Below are 16,350 nucleotides of genomic sequence, written 5' to 3'. Positions count from 1 at the left end.
CAGCCTCCCATATTTCCCAAAATTTTTATTTTTAGGGCAACCAAGCACACAGGCGCAGCCAGGTCAGCACTGCTGCAGCCCTGGGGGCCCAGAGAGCTGTGCACAAAAAGGCTCAGAGCCCCAGGCTCCCGGGATGTGGGGCTGGGCAGTGCCATGTTCCCTTCTGCTGCTCCAAGGGCTGTGGCTCTGGGCCAGGCTGTCCATGCAGAGTGATTCAAGGCAGCACCAGGGAAAAGCTGAAGCAGGTTCCCAGCTTGGTGCAATGTGCCTAACGGAGAGTTTGCACACCAACAGGCCTCTGGCCAAGCCACAGGAGTAGAGGAGGTGCCAAGAGTGCTCCCGCCCTTAAGGCCAAGTCTGGGAGTTGCTGGGTGTCACGCAGGGATGCGAGCGTGCACCCACACAAGGCTGCGTGGGTCCGTGCTACTCTGGGGCTGTGCTGGCTGAGCTCTGGAGTTGAGCTGTGCTTCCAGCACCATCCCCACCTTGGGAAAGGCACCATTGGTCAGTGTAAAAGTACAGTAGTGAGTGACTGGATGGGGGAACTTTCACATAGAGCCCCCTCTCCTCCCACTAGCACAAGGCCAAGGTGAGGGACCCTGTGCAGCAGCAGGACAGCCACTGTGCAGGCACTGTGAGGTGGGAAGAGGTAATTGGAGGGCGAGAGGTGCCCAAAGCATGGCACCACAGGCCTTGATGCTGCTCAGGCTGGGTATCAGTCCCCAGTGCCCCACTGTGTCCTGAGTAAAACAAAAGAGGTGCAGACTTTGGCCCTGCTGAGGGCTCAGATGCAGGGCTGGGTCAGAAGGCAGAGCCAGTCCTGCCCCTGCAGCCCTGGGCTTGCTCCTGCCTGCCCCAGGCATGGTGGCTCAGAGGAAGAGGGGCTGCTCCTGCCCCGTCAGCAGACGGTATGTGGAGGCTGGCATGGTCTTGATGTGCACCTAGGCAGAGAGGCACAGATTAGAGACCCCAGCCTGGGCTGGAGGGTGCTGGTGCACAGCTCTGAGCCCAGCGGCTCCATGGGGGCCCGGCTCACCTCGCTGACCGCCTCAGTGAGGATCTGGATGATCTTCTCATGTGGCGTGGCCACCACGCTCTGCCCGTTGATCTCGATGATGCGGTGCCCCACACGGATGCCACCCCGCTCCGCGATGCCCCCGCGCATCAGGCTGCAGATCTGGGAGCGGGGAGTGCTATGAGAGCAGGGCTGTGCCCACAGCCCAGCCCTGCCACCACTGCTCCAAACCCTCACAGGCCCGTAAGGCTCCTGGCCAGAGCTCTGCCTGGGGTGCACACCTCCTCCAGCCCCTGGGCACGTAGGGAGGAAAGGGGTGTTCCTGTGCATTGCTGCCACCAGAGTGATGTGCTGAGCTGGGGCCAGGGCAGCCCCCAGGATTTTGTCCCCCTGCGGATTCACTGAACCCTCCTGCTCCCCCTCAGGCTGGGGCTGCAAAGACTGAGCTGCTCCCTGGGGCAACAGGAGAGACCACAGCTCCAGTCCTAGGGGGAGCACCAGTTGGTGTGCGAGGTGGCTGTGGCACTCACCCACCCAGCTCCCACTGAGCTCAGGAATGCCCCTCTCTGCCTTCCCAACACAGCCACAGGAGAGCCCAGGGTGACCGAGGTGAGGGGGGCAGTAGCTCAGGCACAGGGGACAGCAACAACTGTCACTGAGATCATGCCCAGAAAGCCAGGAAGAAGCCACCACCCTGAAAGCAAACAGCTGCAGAGCACCAGGGAGAGGGATACAACCAGCAGTGCTGCAGAAAGGCTGTGAGGAGCTTTTTGCTGTGCACAACAGAGCCCTGTGACCCCTTGGCCTGGGCAGGCACATGCAGTGTGGGAGCTGAGCGCTGGTCCCTGGACACAACCAGCTCTGCCTGTCCCTCAGTAGATCCTGGCCCAGCTCCCATCCCACGGGCACTCACCACGCCGTTCTCAACACAGAAGCCCAGCTGGTACTTGGAGTCAGGGCGTCGGATGACAGCCGTGGTGACAGGGGGACAGTGCACAATGTTCAGTGTCACCTCCGTCTGGTGCTTCAGGTCCTGGAAGGTGGGATGGGGCTTGGTCAGATTTTGGAGAGCTATTCAGACTGGATGAGGGGTTATGCAGCCACGTTGTTCATGTGAGGGCTGAGGATTAGCAACTTGTTTTCAATGGTGAAACTGAGGCACACAAAGGGATACTGCAAATACAAATCCAGGGACAAGAACTTACAAACCCAGCCCAAGACATCCCTGACCCTGAGGCTATGCTGTCCTTGCTTTCAGCTCCTTCCCATCCTACTGAGAGCTAGATGATGCAACAGGTTCCCTTCAGGACAGGTGCCTGCCTCCTCCTCCACCCTCCTTTTCAGGCGGGGCCACAGCAAGTATACTCCCCAGCTTTGTCCCTGCCTTCCTCCAAGCACTCTGAGCAAGAACTGCCACAGCCTGCAGGACAGGTATGACCTCTGCACACCTGCCTCCAAAGCTGGGGGCCCCAAGGGACTCCCGGTGTCACAGACAATCCCAGATCACTCACGCCGGTCCCCATGTCCCTCTTGGGGTGAGGCAGGAGGTCACCCTGCCCTGGCTCACCCGGATGATGCTCTGGCAGGTGCCCAGGGGCAGCCCCACCAGGCTGGTCCCGTTGACCGACATGAGGCGGTCCCCGATGCTCAGCTCGCCCGACCGCTCCGCGGGGCCCCCGTGCATCAGGTTGGCAATGACCACGGTGGGCAGGATGGAGCCCCAGCCCGACTCCACAATGGCGATGCCCAAGATCTCCCCCTTCTGCTTCCGGATGCACACCTGGGGGGAGAAAGGTGGGTTACACTCCTAACCTCCACCAGAGCTGTGGAGCACGTGTCCCAGCCCACAGCTGCACTCACAGCTGGCTGGGATGGGGTCTGGTTTTGTAGGGAGCACCTCAGCTGCACAGGGAGCCATGGAGTGGGTGACACAGAGGTGCCAGTGCGTTCCCCACATTGTCCCCACCCCTCGGAGCAGGTCTTACATCCTTGCAGTTCTCCTGCCGGGAGAAGTGGGTCAGCTCTGTGTTGTACTGCTCCTGGTCCTCCAGGGTACGGCTGTACTGGCGCGGGCTCAGCTCGCTGGGGTCGATGCTGTTGGCCTCCAGGAAGCGCTGGTAGGCCACGCCGAACGCCTGCCCGATGGCCTGGGCGATGACCTGGGCCTGGAGAACCACAGGGGCTGTTCCTGCCTACGGCTCAGGGCTGGAGCCAACAGCTCCCAGTGCCCTGCAATGCCCAGCACAGGAACCATCCTTGGGAGCTCCAGGGTGTCCTGGCCCTTCCCTGCTGGAATGGGCCCTCCTGTGTGGAGCCAACCCTCTCCTGCACTTTCCTCGCTGGGGTTCTGCGTGGCAGAGATGCTCAGGCTGGGCTTCTGCCCTCTCTCTGGTGAGGAGGGAGGGGTCTCTGCTGCAGCCCCAGCCCAGAACACCCAGTTATTACACTGGGATGGAACTCAGGTCCCCAGGGCCACCCGCCCACACCAGAGACCCGTGTGCTGCCTCACATCGGGCGAGTGGAAGACGTGGCAGATCATCTTGTAGAGCCGCTTCTCCTCCGCCACCTCCGAGCGCCGCGGCAGCTTCCGGCGCGCCATGAGCACCACAAGGGAGCCAATGTCGGCAATGTAGGAGATGGTCTGGAGGGAGTGGTCCATCATGGCCTCCTGGCAAGGGGAACAGGCAGAGTTCAGCCCCCTCGGGGCTGTCAGACTATGTGTGCACCCCAAGCCTGCTGGCACTGTGAGCAGGAAGGGTTTGGCTACGGTGCTGGGATGTGGCACAGCTGCCCAGCACATGCTGGCCAGAAATCATGTATGTGCCAAAAGGTACAAACAGATCCTTCATTAAGGACTCAATTGTGTCCCTGGGTGTTGCCAGGGGACAGGACAGCTCTTCCCTCTTGCTATAATGCAGAAACTCATCCTGAGGCAAAGAGCTCTCCAGATTTCAAGCCTGGGATCCCCAAAGTTCAGTCTGGGATCCCAGCAGCTCCACAGGAGGTGGAGGTTGCATGGGAAGCCTTGTGCAGCCAGAGAGGCAAGGACATGACACAGGATGGCTATGAAGTGACACGTTTCCCCCCCCAGACGTGTCCTCATCCATAGGCTATCACTGGGCAATACCCAGCTGGTGTGGGAGCAAAGCTGAGATCCTGAGACCAAACAGGAATATTGAAGCAGCCACAGAGCCACATGGTTACTGCTGTTCCTGCTCACCTGAGTGTCAGCAGTGAGCACCTTGATCCTCTGTGTGGAGACAAACAGATCCACCTCTGTCATGGGCTGGGACTCCCCCTCAGGTGCCTGCAGAGCAATGGAGAGGTCACAGGAGCCTGCTGGGACCCAGCCCCACAGCCAGGTGCCCTCAGGTAGATCCTGAGTGCTGCCCCACACCCACAGGGGGCAAGGCTCGGGGCAGCCATGCCCCCCATCCCTCCTGCACCTTGATCCTGTCCACCGCCTCCTGGGCCTGCGCCATGCGGACGCTGGTCGGGGGATTCCTCTCCGAGGCCAGTTGCGTGGAGCCCAGGTACTTGGCCCCAAAAATCACACCATCCAGCAAGTCCTCTGGGTCACAAGGGCCTGGAACTGAGGCGTTGGGAGGTACTGAGCAGACGCTGCTCCCCCACCTCTAAAACTGGGGGTACCAACTCCTGCTGCCTTGTTAGCTGCATTCCTACACATGATGAAGCAGCTCAGTGCTTGGAACATGGGCACATGGCATCACCAGGGGACCAGGGCTGTTTCCCCCTTCCCTTGGGAACACATGGCATCCCTTTTCCCAAGTATAACCCCCTCCCTGATCCCTGACACACCTCCATTTCCTCAGCAAAGGCTCAAACAAGCCACATGGAGCCTGGTACACCCACTGTGGATGAGTGCAGAGCTGGCTGTTACCTCCCCAACCGGGACCCTGGACCATGCCCATTCAGGGTCAGAGCAGGTGGGGCAGGACTCCTGGATGCTCTTGTTGCTCAAGCACAGAAGCAACTCACCCTCTTTGAAGGCTGGGCAGGATGATGCGGATTCCCTGATCTGCAAAGCAATGAGAGAGCAAGTGAGGCTGTGGCTGGGACCTCAGGGATTCAACCTGCCTGGCCCTGGAGCAATGGGACAGTGGGCCCTGGAGCGAGAGCAGAGCGTCCCTGGGGATGGGGGAAATGGCCTAGGGTTCCAGGGTTGGACAGGGAGGAGCAGGGTCCTGGAGCAGGAGGGGAGGATGGTACACGATCCCAGGACCAGAGGGGCTGTTCAGACCCACCAGCCTCTGCCCCAGGGTACACATGAATCAGCCAGCCATACAAGCATGGGTTCAGGGCCAAAGCTGGTACCAAGGGTCTTGTCTGAGCAATCTCGCGGCGCATGGCCCTGCAAGACCTGAGGAAAGTCGTCCCTGGCTCTCCTTTGCCCCCATCCCAAACCCCAGGAGGGATCAGAGCCAAGGGGCATGTCCTGGCTCCTGCTGCCCCACCACAGCACAGTGCACTCACAGTCACAGCACCCTGAGGAGGCTGCTCTGTCCCGGGGACCAGAGCAGAAGGCAGGGCTGCCCACGCCGGCTCCGGGGAACCTTCCCGAGCATCCTCGCGGGCAGAACTGTCCTCACAAAGCCCCTCTCTGTAACACCAGCTACCAGAAGGTTCTTCCTCTGAGCCCTCTGGCCTCCCCAGCCCTTCAGGCTTCTCCACAGTAGCTGGTTCCTCCTGAGCCTGCATTATCTCCAGGTTGGTGCCAGCCAGGACATCGGAGTGGGCCAAGGGGGTCTCGGCACCAGCCTCGGGAAGCCCCCCCTCATAGCACAGGAGGCTCAGCAAGTCCTCCCGGTCAGCCTCGGCGAAGAGCAGCCCGTGGCAGGGCCGGTCGCAGGCGGAGTGCCGCGGGCAGCAGGGACGCATCGCCAGGCCCCGGCCCGTGGCCACGTGCAGCGGGCACGGCCGGCACCTGCCCGGGCACTGCCCGCGGCCCCGCCGGGCACCAGCGCCCGAGGGGGATGGCGAGCCCTGCTCTGGGACGGACGGGCAGTCGCGGAGGTTGGGGTCGAGGGTCTCAAGCTGAGCCAGCAGCCCTTGGATCTCCGAGGGCTCGTCCTCCACCTCCTCGGTCCACTCGGCCCTCGGTGCGGGGCGGGCGCGGGGCTCGGGGGTCTCATCCAGCTCCATGCCCGCGGGGTCGGCGCTGCTGGGGGTCCGGGGGCGCCCCGTGCCGGGCTCCCAGCGGGCAGAGCCCCGCGGCGCCTCGGGCACCGCCTCCGCTTCCATCGCCCTTCCCGAGCCCCGGCGCAGCTCGGTCCGTCCGCCCGCGCCTCCCGCGAGCTCCGGGGCTGCGGCGGGCCCCGGCCCTTCCGGCCCGGAGACGCTGCCGGGCTGCGGGGGGGTACGGGAGAGCTCCTCCGGCCGCCCGCCGTCCCCACAGCGCCCAGGGGCGTCCGGTCCGTCCTCCGTGTCCATGGCCCGCGGCTCCGCGCTCTCATCGCTGCTGCCGCCGGGGGCAGGGAGCGCGGCCGCCTGGAAGTCCATGGTAATGCCGGTTTCCATGGGGCCGGCGGCTCGGGAGGGGCCCGGGCCGGGCGGGCTCGGTCACTACCGGCACCTCCGGCCGGGACGGGACGGCCCCGCCGCCGTTTCCGTTCGCGCCGCGCAGGCGCGGCCGCGGCCCCGCCCCGCTCCCGCCGTGCCCCGCGCCCATGGCCGCCCGGGGGCTGCTGCGGGTGGTGGGAGCGGTGCTTCGCGCCCCGGCCCGCGGCTACGCCAAGAAACCCGGTGAGGCCCGCACGGGCACCGGCCTCGGCCCCGTGTGTCCCCCCGTGTGTCCCCCCCGTCCGTCACTCCCGTCCGTCACTCCGCGCCCCGGTCCCGCGCTTCTCGTCCCTGGTACCGGCCCTGCCCTACCCGCGCTGTGGGCCCCGTGTCCCGGTCCCAGGGCCCTTCCCTTGGTGCTGGCGCCCCAGCTCCATTCCTCGTGCCCCCCTCTCTCACCCGGCCCCTGTTGGCGCCCTGCGATGCCCTTGCCCTCGAGTCGCCATCCCTTCCCCTGCCTGCGTCCTTCACCCCCGCCCTCACCCTGCCTCACCCTGCCCTTTTCCCCACAGCCGCCAAGTCCAAAGGCAAGGGTGTGCCAAAGGAGGCGTTGAAGGGGCCGGAGGTGTGCACCGACCCCACCATGCTCGCCACCCACGCCATGGGGGTCAACTACTTCAAGGAGGGTCCGGAGGTGGCCCTGAAGCCCGACTCCGAGTACCCCGACTGGTGCGTGCTGCCCCGCTCCCCTCTGTCCCAGAGATGCCGTCCCAGGGGCTCACAGCTGTGTAAGAGGGACAGAGAAGTGTTCTGCGAGGAGGCAGACTGCCTCTCTGCAACCCAGACACCTTCCCCAGGGTCAGGAGACAGGAGTGGGTGCACTGTGGGGTGAGGGATCTGCGCATGCTGGTCACTCATGTCGTTTGCTCCGTCCCGTGCTTGTCCCTTTGTCCTCCTTGCCGCAGCCTCACATCTTCTGCATTCACCCCCAGGCTCTTTAAGATCCACCTCGGGCCCCCCAAGAAGCTGGAGGAACTGGACCCTGACTCGCTTGAGTATTGGAGGCGCCTGCGGAAGTACAACACATGGCAGCGCAACAGGTTGAAGAAGGGCAAGAAGCTGTAGGTGCTGCTGAGCTTGGGGCTTCCCTGTGTGCCAGCACAAGTGGCACTGGGACCTACCCTGGCTTTTTGTCTCTTCTCCTTGCTGTAAATAAGAAATAAATCTCTGGTGATGCTGATTTCTGTAATTAAGGCTGTGACAATGTCAGACCCTTGGCAAGCTCGGTGCAGGTGCCCTCCATGCCAAAGGCTGAGGCAACACAGGCCACAAGGTCTCAGGTTTTTGGTCACAAAGAGAGCCCACACTGCACACAGGTCCTGTTCCATCACCAGCTGTACCACGGCAGCTGGGGCTGAGGGCTCTGTGGGGATGTGGGGTGGGGAATGACCCACCTGTGTCACTGCGTCTCTGGCCAGTGGATCTCGGGGCCTGAGTGTTGGGATCTGTGATATTTAAATGCTCCTGAGATATTAGAATGTCTCTGTGTTTCAGCCCCGCTGCCAAAGAAGGAGTCGTAATTCGTCTGTGCTGGTTTTCAAGGTTGTTTATTTCTTCTTATCTAAAATATTTTCTCTCTGACCTGCAGCAGATCTGTCTCGCCCCTCAGTGGGTTGTTACAAACATTCTATACTAGAAATTGTGCTATATTTACAATAACGTGCCAATATTCATCACCCATGTTGAACAGTGTCACCAGCCTAAACCAACAGAAAAATGCCAACACCACAGTGAAACATGGAGGGCATGAAGAAGAAAAAGGACAAGGCACGCCCAATTTTCCTCCATCTTGCCCCCTTTGAACCCCTTATCTAGAATTGTAAAATTCTACTTTTCACATGTGCCACACTAATTACTACTTATATCAAACACTCAGAGCTTGTAATTCATCCTGTAAGATTGAAAACTCTTTTCCATGGACAGAGATCAGAGACAGTGTCTCTCGGGGCTCTGTACAGGGGGGCTCCTCACCCCCTGCCAGGGTCCCAGACCTTCCAGAGCAGCCCTGGATTCCCACACCTGAGCAGCCTGTGCTCCCCAGGGCTGGAAAGATGGGGGCCAGGCTTTGGCAATGCTGTTGGGACAGCAGGCAAGGTGAGGGGGGGACATGGTGGCCTGCTGCAGTGCCACCCTGACACTGTGCTCGCCTTTGCTTCTCCAGCAGCAGGAGCAGTGGTGCTGGGATGCCAGGGCTTGGCTGGGCTGGATGGCAGGGTCTTCCCCACAGCAACAGGGGCCTCACCGCCTTATCTCTGCTTCTCCTTGGGCAGCTTCAGACTGGCAAAGCCCAGCAGCTTCCTCTGGCCTCGGTTCTGCCTCTGTGTTGGGCACACCTGGCTGAGAGGTGCCTCTGTCACCTGAACTCGCCTCCACCTTGGACTCACTGCCCTGCAGCTCCTTCTGGGCTCAAGCTGGGCTCTGGGGAAAAGAGGTGCCTGTGGGTTCCTGCAGTGAGGAAGGGACAGGGCGGCCTCTGCCTGGCTGGGCCTGGCCCGGTGCCGGTGCCGTGTGCGCTGTTGACAGGCCCGGGCCGCGCCCAGCTCCCCCGGACAGGGGGTGGCAGCTCTGCGCCCGCGTGCTGCACAACAGGAAGGAAGAGGGAGGGAAGCAGAAGTGCTGTGCTGCTGCGCGGGGGCAATTTTGGGGGAGATTTTGGGCTGAACCCTCATTTCCTCTGTGTGGGGCTCAGTGCACAGCCTCGGAGCTGATGGGGCTCGGCCATACCCCGCAGTGAGTGCCCATCCCTGCCTGGCCTGCAGCTCACCCTTCCCTCACCACCCCCAGTGTGTCCAGATCCCAAATCCAGCTGCAGGTGAGCAGACGGAGCACCTGGGTCCCTGTCCTCTGGCTTGGAGCCCCCTGCTTGGGTGAGTGTCACCCAGCTGCTCTGGCAGCTCAGTCCTGGGGACAAGGGCCCTTCTGGGGTGGGTTGTTGGGAAGGGACCTGAGAGGAGGAGGGAGCTGTCCCTGTCCAGGTGGTTCATGTCACACAATCCTTTCCCAGGATTCAGGGCAAGCTGAGCTGGGTCCCAGTCTCAAGACCCCCATGTACCTTATGCTGACCCCCCTGTAGGCCCCTCATGGTGGCTCCAGAGCCACCATGGAGAGGCCTGGTAACAGCAAGGGGGCTGCTGCTGCCCCACTGGGGCCTCTGCCAGAAGGAGAGGGGTACTGGGGCCACATTCTCTGTGTCACCTGAAAGGACAGGGGCTATCCCTTCCTTCTAGTTCTGTGTACCCCAATCCATGAAGGTCCCTTTCCTGGGGCCAGGCTAAAGTACCCTGGCTCCTTGCCCAAGGCTGGGGGTGAGCGGGGTCCCCTGTGCCACCCAGCTGATAGAGTGGCAATGCGTGTCATTCCTGGCTGGCTGCGGGTGGCCAGATCCAGCAGGGCTGCCCAGCCAGGTCCCAGCACCTCCTCAGGCTCCTGACACCAGGGATCTCATTGTTCTCCCCTCTGAATCACCCTGTGCCCAGAGGGGGCCAGTGGGGCCCTGTCACCCCGTCACCCACTGACAGCTCGTCCCCTCAGCGTGCCCAGGAGCGATGGGGGACTGGAGCATGCCCATCGGCTCGCTGGGCGAGGAAGTGGTGGCCCGGCTGTGTGAGCTACTGGATAACGCCGGCCGGGGCTGGCGCAAGCTGGCTGAGCTGGCCGGGGCCGAGAAACGCTTCAGGTGCAGGTAGGGCTGGCGGAGCCTTGCCGGGGGCTGTCCCCGGTCGGGTCACCACGGGCACAGCTCTGCCGGGGCTGAGTGAGGGGCGCACGGGTCAACTCCCTCCCGGGCTGGGCTCCCATCCGCCCCGAGGGAGGCGGCTGTGGCTCTGGCTCTGACGGCTGCGGGCGCTTGCAGTGCGGAGGAGCTGGAGATGTGCTCGCTGAAGGTGCTGGAGCCCCGCGGCAGCCCCACACAGTGCCTGCTGCAGCTCCTGGCCGAGCGCGACTGCACCCTCAGGTACCTGCTGGGCTGCCTGGAGCGCATGGGGCACGAACAGGCCTGCCGGGTCCTCAGCTCCGCCGGTACGGACGGGCAGCGGAATGGAGGGGAGCTGGAGGGGCTGGAGGGGAGCACCGGGGGCAGGGGCTCAGCAAGAGGAAATGGGCATGGGGGCGAAGAACAGCAATTCCTGTTGGGGGTCTTGCTCTGGTAGTGAGGTGCTGGGCAGGCAGGGTGGAGTTGGATGGATGCAAAAGGGTGAGATAGGATGGGATGTGGTCTCATTGGATGGGACAGGACAGATTTGGACAGCATGGGATAGGATGGGATGGGATAGGGTAGAGCAGAGTGGGATGGGATGGACTGAAACAAGATGAAATGTGTAGATGGGATAGCACTGAATATGCCAATGGGACAAGGTAGGATGAGATGGTTGGGACAGAACAGAGGTGTGGGATGTGATAGGATGGGCTGGGAGAGGAGCATCTGTGGTGGGTGGGGGTGGGGCAGAATAGGATGGGACTAGATGGTATGGGGTGGTGCGGGACAGGGGACTCAGCCAGCCCAGGCTGGTCTCTCCTCTCCCACAGTCCAGGATGTGATTCGCATCACGGTGCAGCCAGAGTCGCAGGTGGTGGTGGAGGGGACACAGGTGTCCCTGACCTGCTGTGCGACTGGCCCGCCAGGGCTCGCATACCAGTGGTTCTGTGGGAGGCAGGAGGTGAGGTCCCACTGTGCCACATTGAACAGGGTCCCCACACCCTGCCCATGGTGAGGGATCCACATGGGCAAGAGGGAGCACATTACTCCTTGGCCTCCTCCTGTCTTGTAGGTGCCTGGAGCCACATCCTCAGAGCTGGTGATCGACACAGCCACTCCCGCGGGCCAGCCTGAGTGGTACATCTGCCGGGTGAACTGTGGGGCCACCTTCACCTTCTCCAGGTGGGCTCATGTGCAGGTGGAGAAGAGCAGCAGCCCCAGCTCAGGTGGGTGTTGAGATCTCTGTCCCTGGGCTGGCAGCTTTGGGCACCACTTGCCTGATTGGGACATCTCCTGCAGGACACCTCTCACCCCATCAGGACGGGGATGGGTCCTGAGTGGTATCATTTGCTATGTAAGGCCCTGGCTCAAGTGTGAAGGTCTCTGGACTTGCTGGGGTGATGGTGCCCACAGAGGAGCCACATGTCCACATGTCCTATGTCCTCCTCCATGCCTGCTGCCTCATGCCATCTATGGGTGCCAGGGCCTGTGGGTGCAGAACCTGGGGCCTGGAGCAGCACTGCAGAGTGCTGCCATGGCTGGGTGCCTAATTTGCCCCCCTGTCCCTTCCCCAGCCAGTGGCTACTGCCCGAGCATGGCAGGGCTGCAGATCCTGCGGCAGCCGCGGCCGTGCCGCCTGGCCGAGGGGGACACGCTGGCGCTGGAGTGCCGAGCCATTGGCAACCCCCCGCCCCAGTACCAGTGGTTCAGGAACCGGCGCCCTGTGGAAGGGGCACAGGCACCCCAGTTCCAGGTATGGAGGGACCTCTGGCATGGCACAACATGGTATAGCATGGCACAGTGTGCCACAGTGCAGCGTGGTCTGGCACACTGCCCCAGCCTCTTGCTCTGTCCTGCTGGCAGGTGAAGCTGGTGACAACGGCCGAGCGGGGCAGCTACTCCTGCCACGTGTTCAACCTCTTCCACGAGGTGTGGAGCCAGGAGGTGGACGTGGAGATTGGTGAGGGCCCCTGACAAACCTCTGTGACCCCCCCCACCTGCTCTGTTCCCCGTAAAGCCCTCATGGCTGCGCAGTTTTGTGCATGCTGGGAGCTGTGCATACTCCCATGCTGGGAGGTGATGCCATACATAGGGTCCCTGATGTCCCCTCTGCCACAGGCCCACGGCTCTTCACTTCTGGAGGCTCCTGGCAGGAGGGGGATGGAGGTGGGTGGAGGCAAAGTGGACAGATCTGTGCTACTCTGCCCTGGCACTGGAGGACCCTGGTACAGCATTTCTCTCTTCCCAGGCTCCCTTGAGCATGGCAGCCCTGGACAGCTGTATGGTAAGAGCCTGCCCAGGAGGGGCTGGTGGCCCTGGGGGGCTCTGACTGTTGCCAGTGTCACCATTGTCACCCCTTAAGACTTTACTTGGCCAGGAATGCTTTGGGTGCAGCATACTGGAAGAGTGAAACAGCAGCCCAGCCCCAACCCGAATTAGGAGAGCAGATCAGCACCTTAACCCTCAACCCAAATCCCCAACCCTCACCGTTACCCATAACCTGAGGGTTCAGGGGTCAGCGAGGCAGGGATGCCATAGGGTACCTTGGTACCCAGGGACCGTGATGCTGGCCAGAGTTGGGTGTCACCTCTGTGGGCTGTGGGCAGCATGGAGAGCAGGCGTGTCCCACTTTGTGACAACACCTCCCTCTCCTGTCCTTGCAGCCACAGACAAAGTGGCGCTGCTGATCGGCAACATGCACTACCTGCACCACAAGCAGCTGCAAGCGCCCATCATGGATGTTCACGCCCTCAGCGCCCTCCTCTGCCAGCTCGACTTCAAGGTGGTGTCACTGCTGGACCTGTGCAAGGCTGAGATGCAGATGGCCGTTGATGAGTTCCTCCTCCTCCTTGACAAGGGTGTCTATGGTGCGACAGCACCCGCCAGGGTGGCTCCAGCCCAGGGGGAGCTGGGTGGTTTAATGCTGGTGGAGTCTTGGGGCGCAGCCAGGCAAGAAGCAGGTGCTGGCAGGTCAGGGGATGTCACCATGTCACCTGCCCTCTCTTCCCCCAGCAGGTTTGCTCTACTATGCTGGGCACGGCTATGAAAATTTTGGCAACAGCTTCATGGTGCCCATTGATGCGCCCAGCGCCTACACGTCAGAGCACTGCCTGTGCGTGCAGCGGGTGCTGCAGGCGATGCAGCAGCGCCGCACCGGCCTCAACATCTTCCTGCTTGACATGTGCCGCAAGAGGTGACCTGGCCCTGCCACCTGCCTGGGGACAAGCTGCCACTGGGGGAGAGCCAGCACAGGGACCTGTTGCTGGTGGCTCCTGGGGGCGGGTAGCGGGGCACCCCCAGGGTCCCATCTAAACCCACTGTCTTTGTCTAAATGCCCCAAGATTTCACCGCCCCTGTGAGCTAGCAAACACTGTAATGGGTGGGCAGAGGGGCACAGAGCAGCCCTTAAGGTCTGGTGTGCTTTGGGGTGGGTTTTGGTGGGGGGACAGGTTCTCGCTCTGTCCAGCTTCTCTTCTCTTGCAGGAACCTCAATGATGACATCATCCCGCAGGTTGGGGCGCTGGAGGTCACGGCCAACATCGTCTTTGGCTATGCCACGTGGGTCCCCTCCCACCATCCCCTGGTACAGGCAGTGGGGCTGTCTCCCTGCCTAGCTCAGGGGCTCAGACCCCCACGGCTGCATCCTTCCACCCTTGATGCTGGAGGGGTTGGGCAAGTTGGGCAGTCCCTCACAGGGCAGGGAGGTGCCCATGGCACTGCTTGGCTTTGGGCAGCGCCTGCATGAAGCTCCAAGACTCCTCCAGAGCACAGAGGTTTGGCGTGGTGATGCTTTAAGCATTCAGGATCTGGCCATGCTCTCGCCTGTCCCCAGCACATGGCCAGATGGTGTGATAGGTACAGGAAGAGTGCTGGGCACCCAGCTCTGGCTTCCTTAGGGCTGTCATCCTGTTGGGGGCCAGTTCCCAGGGAGTGCCAGACCCCATGACAGATCCAACCACTGCCCTGTCCCCGCAGGTGTGCGGATGCCGAAGCCTATGAGCTGAGCCAGGGTGAGCTCTCCAACGGCATCTTCGTCACCTTCCTCAAGCGCTGGCTGCTGGAGGATGAGAAGATCACGGTGCTGCTGGACAAGGTGGCTGAGGGTGAGTGAGGAGCAGTGGGGAACAATGACCCCCCTGGTGGCCCCTGCCAACCCCCCCGTGCCCCTGCAGACATGGGCACTCTGGAGATCACGCGGGGCCGGCAGGCACTGGAGCTTCGCAGCAACCTCTCAGAAAGACGTGCTCTGACAGACCCCATCCACCCCCCGGGCCAGGATGAGTCCTCTGCCAGGAACCTGCAGTGGGCCAAGGCTCACGGTGAGTCATGGCCACCCTGTCCCAAGCTGGCATCTAGAGGGGGGACAGCCCCAGGAGCAGAAAGAGGCTGTGAACATCTGCTGGGTTCCTCCCACCTGGAGGAGAAACTGCCGGCTCAGAGCCACCAACCTGAGGACAGGAACTACACGTTGGCAGCCCTGCTCTGGGGTGACCCAGCGGTCACCTCACCTGTGGGTACAGCTCCAACCCTGAGCCCCTGCAGGTCCCAGCCCTGTGCTCCCTGTCCCCTCCCCAGTCCTGCCGGAGAGCCGGCACCTCCGCTTTGACTGCGGTGTCACCGTCCAGCTGGGCTTCGCTGCCGAGTTCTCCAACATTATGATCATCTACACGCGTGTGGTGGCTGCCCCCAAGGACATCAGCAAGTGTGAGGCCCGGCTCACTGATATTCCCGAGGTGGGAGCAGCTGCCGAAGCCCCCACCAGGGCAGCGCTGGGGAATGGGGGGGAAGCCGTGGTGGTCTTCATGTGGATGCCATCATGGCAGGAGCTGGATGTGGACCTCAAGTGCACCAACAAGGAGAGCCCGGAGGAGCTGGGCAGCCCGCTGGCACCCGTCTGGAGCCTCGGCTGCCCCTCCTGCTGCCTCTACAGCCGGATCTGTGGCTTGCAGAAGCTGCGGGTAAGAGCCATGGTGAGCGGGGGCCGGTGTCAGGGGCACGGTGTGACAGGCCGTGCCAGGACAGGAGCCCATGGTGCTGGTGTCCCTGCAGCAGGAGCTGGCCTTTACCGTGTGCCTGCAGTACCGCTACCAGGGCATGGATGACTTTGTGGAGGAGCAGCAGCGGGTGAATGTGGGGCGGCCGCTCATCGCCAAGCTCAACCTGCAGTGGGCGGCCCCCCCCTCACCAGCCCACAGCCCCCTCTGCCCCTCTGCCCCTGGGAGCTGGGGGGTAGGGGAGAGCTCATGCATCAACACCCCTGAGGAGAACCTGAGCCCCGAGGGCCCCAGCTCCCACACCCTGTAGAGGGACAGGGAGGCCCCAGCCCCGTCACCTCAGTCCCCTGGTGCCATGCCTGTCCTGCTGGGGGACCAGGGGATGGAGGGGGTGCAGGTGACATGCACAGAGGCTGGCCTCCATCCTGGCCTGTGCCAAGGGGTGCAGGTCTCACAGCACAGCACGACTGGGATTGTGGGTCCCAGCCACATGTCCCTGGCATGGCAGTGCCACCCCCACATCCCTGAGCAGTGCCACCCCCACGTCCCTGGGCAATGCCAGTCCCACCTCCCTGGGCAGTGCCAGCCCCACATGCCAGGCCACCACTAGGCAGTGCCAGGGGCAGAGTGCCCAGAGACTACGGCTCAGCGGGCTCGAGGCGTCATGCTGGGGCAGGGCTAGGTTCGTTCAGGCCTGGGAGAAATAGAGAGAAATAAGCAGCTTAGGGGGCAAATCCCGCGGGAGGAGATTACAGGGGGTGGGAGCGGGAGGGCTCCTGCTCGGCCACGAGGAGGTGGGAGCATCCCCTGGTACCCCCAGCGCTCCCAGCAGCACCCACTCCTCACAGTACAGCCCCAGGAATCGGCCCCGGCCGGGCAGTGAGCGATTTCAGGACAGGATTGGGATCTAAGGGGGGAAAAATTGCCTTTTTGCTTGAATTTTTCCCACACAAACTCCCACACGCTAGGGCAGGCTCCAGTGGGTATCCACCGAGGAAAGCACCAATAAAGCGGTCCAGCCAGGCGGCTCGGTGCTTCTGCGCCCTGCCTGCGTTTACACGGCA

At 62.5% G+C, this 16,350-nt stretch overlaps 3 protein-coding genes across 6 annotated transcripts; 2 read left to right on the top strand and 1 right to left on the bottom strand.

The window, feature by feature from the left end:
* Positions 1-7: 7 nt before the first annotated feature.
* Positions 8-6,638, bottom strand: APBA3 (amyloid beta precursor protein binding family A member 3). Its single transcript, XM_053965967.1, has 10 exons — positions 5,510-6,638; positions 5,015-5,054; positions 4,462-4,607; positions 4,236-4,322; positions 3,525-3,683; positions 3,001-3,180; positions 2,583-2,795; positions 1,929-2,048; positions 1,037-1,177; positions 8-941 (listed from the first exon to the last, which is right to left on the bottom strand). The coding sequence occupies exons 1-10, from the start codon at positions 6,551-6,553 to the stop codon at positions 870-872; spliced, it is 2,202 nt and encodes a 733-aa protein (XP_053821942.1). The 5' UTR covers positions 6,554-6,638; the 3' UTR covers positions 8-869.
* A 37-nt stretch (positions 6,639-6,675) lies between these two features.
* On the top strand, positions 6,676-7,775 carry MRPL54 (mitochondrial ribosomal protein L54). Its single transcript, XM_053965976.1, has 3 exons — positions 6,676-6,778; positions 7,108-7,264; positions 7,528-7,775. Exons 1-3 carry the CDS (start codon positions 6,703-6,705, stop codon positions 7,658-7,660), a joined length of 366 nt encoding a protein of 121 aa, XP_053821951.1. The 5' UTR covers positions 6,676-6,702; the 3' UTR covers positions 7,661-7,775.
* Positions 7,776-8,116: 341 nt separating this feature from the next.
* Positions 8,117-16,350, top strand: LOC128800769 (mucosa-associated lymphoid tissue lymphoma translocation protein 1-like). Of its 4 annotated transcripts, none has more exons than XM_053966204.1 (17): positions 8,117-9,462; positions 10,127-10,277; positions 10,449-10,615; positions 11,123-11,253; positions 11,365-11,518; positions 11,867-12,045; positions 12,156-12,252; positions 12,411-12,458; positions 12,541-12,576; positions 12,956-13,074; positions 13,308-13,485; positions 13,776-13,875; positions 14,268-14,395; positions 14,465-14,611; positions 14,868-15,025; positions 15,116-15,250; positions 15,342-16,350. In XM_053966204.1, exons 2-17 carry the CDS (start codon positions 10,141-10,143, stop codon positions 15,594-15,596), a joined length of 2,169 nt encoding a protein of 722 aa, XP_053822179.1. In that variant the 5' UTR covers positions 8,117-9,462; positions 10,127-10,140; the 3' UTR covers positions 15,597-16,350. The 4 variants fall into 4 exon arrangements, with proteins under 4 accessions (XP_053822179.1, XP_053822178.1, XP_053822176.1 ...); XM_053966203.1 differs by having other exon boundaries at positions 12,956-13,159; positions 13,305-13,485; positions 13,776-13,850; positions 15,345-16,350; XM_053966201.1 differs by having other exon boundaries at positions 12,956-13,159; positions 13,305-13,485; positions 13,776-13,850.

Source organism: Vidua chalybeata, chromosome 27 (genome assembly GCF_026979565.1).
Source record: "Vidua chalybeata isolate OUT-0048 chromosome 27, bVidCha1 merged haplotype, whole genome shotgun sequence".
NCBI classification, from domain to species: domain Eukaryota; kingdom Metazoa; phylum Chordata; class Aves; order Passeriformes; family Viduidae; genus Vidua; species Vidua chalybeata.
This window is presented reverse-complemented; position numbering and strand designations above follow the sequence as displayed.

Coding starts and splice junctions, on each gene's coding strand:
- APBA3 (XM_053965967.1), bottom strand. CDS start 6,553: ATGGAAACCGGCATTACCATGGACTTCCAGGCGGCCGCGCTCCCTGCC. Junction 4,323..4,461: donor AGGCGGTGGACAGGATCAAG/GTGCAGGAGGGA, acceptor ATTGCTCTGCAG/GCACCTGAGGGGGAGTCCCA. Junction 3,684..4,235: donor TGCTCACTGCTGACACTCAG/GTGAGCAGGAAC, acceptor TCCCCTTGCCAG/GAGGCCATGATGGACCACTC.
- MRPL54 (XM_053965976.1), top strand. CDS start 6,703: ATGGCCGCCCGGGGGCTGCTGCGGGTGGTGGGAGCGGTGCTTCGCGCC. Junction 6,779..7,107: donor CGGCTACGCCAAGAAACCCG/GTGAGGCCCGCA, acceptor TTTTCCCCACAG/CCGCCAAGTCCAAAGGCAAG. Junction 7,265..7,527: donor GACTCCGAGTACCCCGACTG/GTGCGTGCTGCC, acceptor ATTCACCCCCAG/GCTCTTTAAGATCCACCTCG.
- LOC128800769 (XM_053966201.1), top strand. CDS start 10,141: ATGGGGGACTGGAGCATGCCCATCGGCTCGCTGGGCGAGGAAGTGGTG. Junction 12,577..12,955: donor CAGCCCTGGACAGCTGTATG/GTAAGAGCCTGC, acceptor CTGTCCTTGCAG/CCACAGACAAAGTGGCGCTG. Junction 13,160..13,304: donor CCTTGACAAGGGTGTCTATG/GTGCGACAGCAC, acceptor CTCTTCCCCCAG/CAGGTTTGCTCTACTATGCT.